Source organism: Camarhynchus parvulus, chromosome 7 (assembly GCF_901933205.1).
Source record: "Camarhynchus parvulus chromosome 7, STF_HiC, whole genome shotgun sequence".
NCBI lineage: Eukaryota > Metazoa > Chordata > Aves > Passeriformes > Thraupidae > Camarhynchus > Camarhynchus parvulus.
Window position 1 is genome coordinate 18,554,397 of NC_044577.1, and position 6,870 is coordinate 18,561,266.

The 6,870-nt window shown below is 46.3% G+C and overlaps 1 protein-coding gene across 2 annotated transcripts in view; it reads right to left on the bottom strand.

Annotated features, from left to right (window-relative positions):
* The window catches only part of UBR3 (ubiquitin protein ligase E3 component n-recognin 3), a 99,860-nt gene extending 94,021 nt beyond the window's left edge, over positions 1-5,839 (bottom strand). The window contains exon 1 of one of the 2 annotated variants that reach the window (XM_030952922.1): positions 5,311-5,839. In XM_030952922.1, coding sequence (XP_030808782.1) covers positions 5,311-5,756 — 446 coding nt within the window. In that variant the 5' untranslated portion in view covers positions 5,757-5,839. The remainder of the gene's footprint in view (positions 1-5,310) is intronic. The other variant, XM_030952923.1, reaches the window with a different exon arrangement.
* Between the last annotated feature and the right edge of the window lie 1,031 nt (positions 5,840-6,870).

Genomic DNA, 6,870 nt, shown 5'->3' on the forward strand with positions numbered 1-6,870 from the left:
TGTATGACATGATAGACTTAACTGCAATGTCTTTTGCTTTTCCAAGGATAAGGCCTACCATGAAGCTCTATGTAAAATACTCAGTGTTACTGTGGAATCCTAAGAAGCAATACATTATCTTGAACTTTATGTCTGGGGGAAGCATGAAGGAGAACAGAGGAAATCAGGTATTTATAAATGCCCTGTAACTTCAAATTCTGTGGTCCTTGTGAATCCCAGTATGAATTCCTGTACTTTGTATGTGGATGAACATGGTGGAGGTTTCGTTCTGAAGAGTCACATCCATCACACGTGACTGTGGATTTACCCAAACTCTCATACTAAGCTAACAGCCACTACAGCTCAGACTTCTCTCCAGTCCCTCCTCGGTAGCCCAAAGGACTTCAGTCACAGAAAAGCTGCATGGAGTTGACAGAGACTCTACAAAACACCATTTGTACCAGCTCAACAATCCTGAACACACAGGCATTTTAACATGGTTTCATAAAACTCAGAGACTAAAGTAAAGTTGGCTACTTGTAGGCTCTCAGCCTGTTGATAAAGCATTTGTTTCACTAACTTCTTGAAGAAAGTTCCAAAAGAGCACCCTTATCTCTTTGAGGCTGCATTACCAAACCTAGCCTAGGTCCTGGAGAACTGAAAACTTGTTGGTAATTTTTAAACGAGACAATTGGTTGAATCACACTGGAAGGGATGATCTTGAAGCAGCAACATGTTATATATATGCTAAGCAGGTGATTTGCTGTTGCAAGGCACTCCATAAAATAGCCAAGTAATCCACTTTGTGCCAGTAAAACAATAATTGACTGTATGTCCCAAAACACAGCCACAAGCAGATCTGACTTTTCTCATCTTAAGGGGATCCCAGTTCCACAACCCAAGATGGTAAAAGAGACCATTCCTGATAAACATGCACAGAATGTATCTAAAGATAACTAGCAATAATAGCTTTCTCAAGAGCAAGCTTCCTTATTTATGGTCACACTGTTAAAATTTTCACTTACTAAGATTTTCATTTTATAGAAGTCTAGAATATGAAAAAGCCCCTTTACTCTTACTTAGCTACAGACGGTAAAAGAAATAGAATATAATCTTCCATAGCTCCCAACCTCTGAAAAGGAATAAAAGGAAGGATAGAATTTTATGGGGACAGAATAGCAAAGGTCATCAAAATTAGGTATCTACCTATTACGTATCCAAAATTTAAGAAAAATATTCAATAATCCTTGGTGGGTGCAAACATTTTAAAACACTGAAAAAATCAGAGTCTTTTCTAAATAAATTAAAGCAGGAAAAACCAAGCCATTTAGAAACAGAATACACTTCTCATACTTGCCAGGAAGAGGAGGCAAAGAGAATTGTCTGGCCTTTTCACAAGGGGATCACAGTAGAGCCAACAGATACGTTTGTCTCCAAGAGAGACATAATGATGACAAAAAAGAAAACAGAGAGAAGTCTGATCTATTGTGGAAAGATAAGCAGGGATCAGTAAAGACAGAACTGCAGGAAGTTTAGAGCTAGGTACCTGAAGGTGCTTTTGAACACACAGCATACACCACCAATCTGTGAGAGTTACCTTTCTTACAACTATAGGTTTTGTTACAGCCCACTGTTGCAAGTGGAAATGGGTAACACCTTAAGCCCTTTAATGTAAGATAAGAGAAGACAACACTATGTCAATGGAGCCATTGGCTGCCATAACTACCAAGAAATAAACAAAAAACATCACTGCAAAAGCCTATTAACCAAAATGCTTAACCTGGCTTTTCACCTTTCAGGATATGCAACCCTTGATGGAGGTATTATTTGTGCTGTACTGTAATGCAGTACTAAAACATCTGCTTTTCACATGATTAATTTAACAAATAAGTCAACAAACGGAGAGACTCTGAAACAGGACACAGCAGCAGGCAATAGCCAAAGTGCTGAGGCTCTCTAGTATGTCAGGTTATTGTCTACAAACATAGAGGGGAATCAGAACAAGACAGCCATAGAAACAAGATGGTACTCAGCAGTAACAGATTATTGACTAGTTACACTCTTATAATAACCATATGGCTTTCTTCAAGCTCATTTCATAAACTATCACTTTCATTATAATACAAGACCATCTACCAACCAAAAAATACTCCAGTCTGAATTTTCCCCTGCCCAACACTGCATGGGATTTTTTTAATCCAACAGATGAACTCATTTGAACTATGAGCATATGTCTACTCAAAATGCTTTAGAACTGAAGATTTTTGCTTCTTCAGAACATCATTAATTACCTCTGAAGGACTTGCTAGATTTCATTTGCAAATAGCTAGATACCATATGGTAGACAACTACAAACTATTTCCACCTCCTGACATATCAATGGATTTTAAAATCTATTCAACCTTGCCACGGGTAGAATTTTTAATGCTTTCACAAGCAGCTACATTTACAAACTTGAATATTTTCTAAAGTCTACATTACATTCTAGTAGATCAGAATGCAATTAACTTAAACATCAAAACCACTGAAATCTGCATGGAATCAAAAGATTCAAAAATGAGACAATCTGATTTTTCTAAAACAAATGAGAATTACACAAGGTACCTAAGGCAAATCATAGTATCCATCTATTACACTATATTCCACCTTCTTTTTATAAAGGCATCAGAAATAAAAAACTAACATTCAGATATCTCAATAAAGCAATTCAAGCATCTCTATAAAGCAAATTCTATATTTAATTAGTACTACAAGATTAACACACACGCATACACTAGGGTAAACCATTTCCAGATTTACATTAGCCATCCTAAAGGCACTGAGAAGATATTCCAGATTCTAAACTGGAGAGATTTCCTTTATAGCAGATCAGTTAACTAAGACTTCATGAACAGTATTTTTGAGCTGCATCAAATAAATAATATGAATATGAATGAAGACCAGACAACAAGAAGAGAAACAAAAGAATGCTACTATAATATTCATATACAGCATCTACACAAAACCGTATCTGAGCAGACAGATGGTAGATAAAGTTTGTAAGTAGGCTCCACATTTGATTCCCTTGCTATTAATAGAAGTCTAGGCTGTAGTGGCCAAGGTTATATCAGGCTAGACACACTCCAGTTTCCTAAGTCCACCATGAAGGCCTCCTAACTTTGACATGCAAAGCATTACCTTTGTAATTGTGCAGTTGATTTGAATACACAAAGTTAAAACACTATCTATACATGCTGCATTGTAGCAATTCAAGTCAATAGGTAAAATTCACTGTGTTTGCACACAATAATGGTTTTTACATTGGTGAAAGTTTATTTTACTTTGTCTTGCACAGCAAACAAAGTTTCTAGTTCACCTAATTGCAATGGCATAACATCAGTTCTTGTCTACACAAGTAGAAGTGACCTTATGTTAAATGCAGGCACCCCATATGCTGCCATGTATTGCCCTCCTTACATGTCCAAGGGGACTGGAAAATCTACTGCACAATGCCAAGTGTTGTTTCTGAACAAATATTATTCATTTGTTCAGCAATTCTTTAGCTTTAGTGACCAAAACTCCTGGAGGGACCTACCTCACAAACAAGACAATTTACTCTCAAATTCTACCATTAAAAGTAGTAAGTAGGGCACACAGAAATGAGATTGTTACTCCCTTGGGATTTGCATCTGCTTACACTGCAAATTTAAGAGCCTTTTTTATTTCTTCTTTATTAAACCAGATTTCCTCAAGAAGAAAACTGTTTAAAATAAGAAAAGACAACTGTAAAAGCTATACAGTCTGGGATGAGCACAGCATCACAAGTCATTTTAGTATTCACCCTAAGTAGCTCAATTTGTGTGTGCTCTGTTAAAATCCTGCCACTAAGAGGAGCCCTAAGTCTATTCCACAATGAACAGTGGAAGAAGTATTATTTTTTTCCTGTTTCTCAAGATCAATGGAAACTCTTACTTCAGTGATGCTGAGGAAAGCAGAATCACCACAAATTGAAGAAGAACTGATAAAGAAAGAATCACTCCAGCAGTAGCAACTTGAAACCACTGAAGATTACTGAAAACAAAAGGAGGAAAAAAATTCTGACATTGGAGTAAGTCTATCAATAAGAAAAGAGTCTACCAAAAAGAATGAATAAATTATGAAGGCAGATTGCAAGACAAAGAAAAGGTGAAAAAAGTATAAGAAACAAAAACTGAAGCCACCTCAAGGCCTGCAGAAGAACAGTGATTACAGACACAAAGAATTGGAGTCAAGGCAACAACAATCAAGAAACAGAAAAAGCAGAATTAATGAAAACTCTAAGTAGGAATGCAAAAAGAGAAGGAATTGTAATATGCTGAGTGAGTGATACAGAGTTATAGCCCGTAAAGCTGCAAAATCAAGAAAATAACCAAGGAAAATGTTTTAACACTTCTCTATGTTCCTAGTGTTTTCTGCTAGGTATGCCACAACTTCGAATTCAACAGCATACCATGTCATCCAGGCTAAGACAGTCAAGACAGACTATTCCAGAAGGTTTGTCAGAAGAGAATCCTCATTCAAGCCCTCCAAACTGTCATCTAGTGAAACCTTTACCTAGCTGGTGAATCAACAGGAACACAAGGAGCTCCAGAAGACACTCAGTTGTAAAATTTGAAGTTTACTGGCTAGGTATCACCTTCACCCAGTAACTGGTTGACTAATCTTTCCTTTCACCATTGAGTACATATGAGAACAAAGGAGGGTTTAATGAGGTACCCGATTTCTCTTCTTCTGACCAGGCACTTCAGTCTTGCCTCCAGTAGATCAGAATACAAAAGACCTTTGCCTTCCACAAAAACCTGCCCTGTTGTATTCATCCAAGCGCTATTGCAGACTGGGAAATCACACAAAAATGCATCCCTCTTACTCAATCTGTTCACTTTGGCTTATCTGCTCACATGCTGTCCCAAAGTATTTTGACTTCACGGCTAGCTGTGTTAGGCCAAGGCTGCTAGCTGGAAGCTGACAGGTACTGCCTCCCATGCACTCTGCCTTATCAACTTCCCTGAAGGCTGGCACTCGGTGTAAGGGCAACAAGGTTCGCACGAGCGTCCTAAAAAAAGGCACACCCACATCAACAAAGCCACCTTGCCGAACCCCGGCGGACTCCTCGCTCAGCCCGCGGTCCGAGCCACGGCCAGGGATGGAGGCAGGCGGCCCGGGAGGCGGCAGGAGCCTCACCTCCTGACCTCCCTCAGGGCGGCTGCGGGCCGGGGCCGCGCTCCCGGCACGGCCCGGGCACAGCTCGGCCGCCCGCGGGCCGCCCCCGCCGGCAGGTGCCCGCCCGCCCCGCCGCGGCCGCCCCGCGCTCACCCGGCCTCCCGCATGACGTTGCTGTCGCCGCAGTCGCAGGCGCCCCCCGCCTGGCTCCGGAACATGTTGTAGTCGTGCCCGGCGTGCTCGCCCTGGTGGAAGCACTCGGCGCACAGGCTCATGCAAGGCGAGATCCCGCACGTCCGGCACCGGTAGGCCACGAAGTTGGCGGTCCAAACCAGGCCGCATAGCGTGGCGGGGTCGTAGGCCCGCACGGCTTGCACGAAGCTGTCCCAAGGCTCCCCGCCCGACAGCAGGCAGCGGCACCACTCCAGCGCCTCGCCCGCCGCCTCGCCACCGCCAGGGCCCGCCGCCGGGGCCAGCACCAGCTCCAGCAGCGTCCGCAGCTCCGCCGCCGCCGCGGCGCCGCTCTCGCCACCCAGCGCCGCCTTCAGCCGCGCCGCCGTCTCCCGCTTGTCCCTGCTGCTGGCGCCGGCCCCCGCCATGACGGGACACCGAGGGGCCGTTACGGCCGCGCCGGGCTCCGGGTCCGCGATCCCTCCGCCGCCCTCGCTCCCCGCCCCGCGGCGCCGCCCTCTCGCGATAGCCGCGGCACCGGCGCCCTGCCCGCCGCCCGCGCCCCCCTCCCGACACCGCCTCTCCCCTCCCCTGACACCACCCTCCTCTTCCTCCGCCCCTGCCCTCCCGCCGCCCTCCCAGCGCGCAGGTGCGCGCCCCGCGCCGCCGCCGCACGAAATGTCGCCGCCCGCCGGCCCGAAACTTCACGTTCCCGGGGTCCCGGCAGCCGCGAGGAGCGTGGAGGGTGCACCTGGGCCGGCCGGCGGCCCCGACGGCAGCGAAGCTCGTTTGTTACCGAGCTGTGCCTGCAGCGAAGCGGCTGCCGTGAGACGCCCTGCGGCCGCCTGTGTATCCTGGCCACAAGGGTCCCGCCGGGCTCAGGTGCTGGCAGCTTTGAGGGCAGGAGCAACTGCGGGGAATGTGGGAGGCACCTCTGAGGCTTCGGGCCGGCGGTCCTGCGCTCGCTGCCATCGAGCAGCGCCGGGCTCCAGCGGCAGCACCGCACCCCAGGGTGGCCGCAGAGCCGCGCCCCGAGGTACCAGCGCGCGGCTGCCTGCGGCCTGCTACCAGGAGAGCACCCATGTGGGTGCGAGTTATCGTGTTTCGCATACCGATCGGCGGCTTTAAACCTTGATAAAAAGAATTTCAACTGTGCAATGGAAAGTCTTATACGAAAAAATCTATTCCTAAATGAGAGTAGCCTTCTACCCGACGGCCACGGGCCTCAAGGCAGCTGCCTCGCTTCTGGCTTTGCCTGCGTTTCCTACGGCTGCCCGTCTGCTGGCGGCTTGTGTCGCGCTGCGGTTCCAGGTGAATGTCACTCTTCTCTCCACGACCGCTTTTCCCAGCGCACCGGCAAAATTCCAGTTCCTTCTGTCCCTAAGGGCACTGAGGAGCGGGACCACCGAGAAAGCGCCGGGGACACACCTGGCAGACTGGGCTTTCTCAGGCACCGCTCAGCGGTGACATGTAAGGCTGCAATAAAATATCTCGTGTTTATAATAAACGAGACCAAAGCTTGCACTTGTTAATGCCACACGG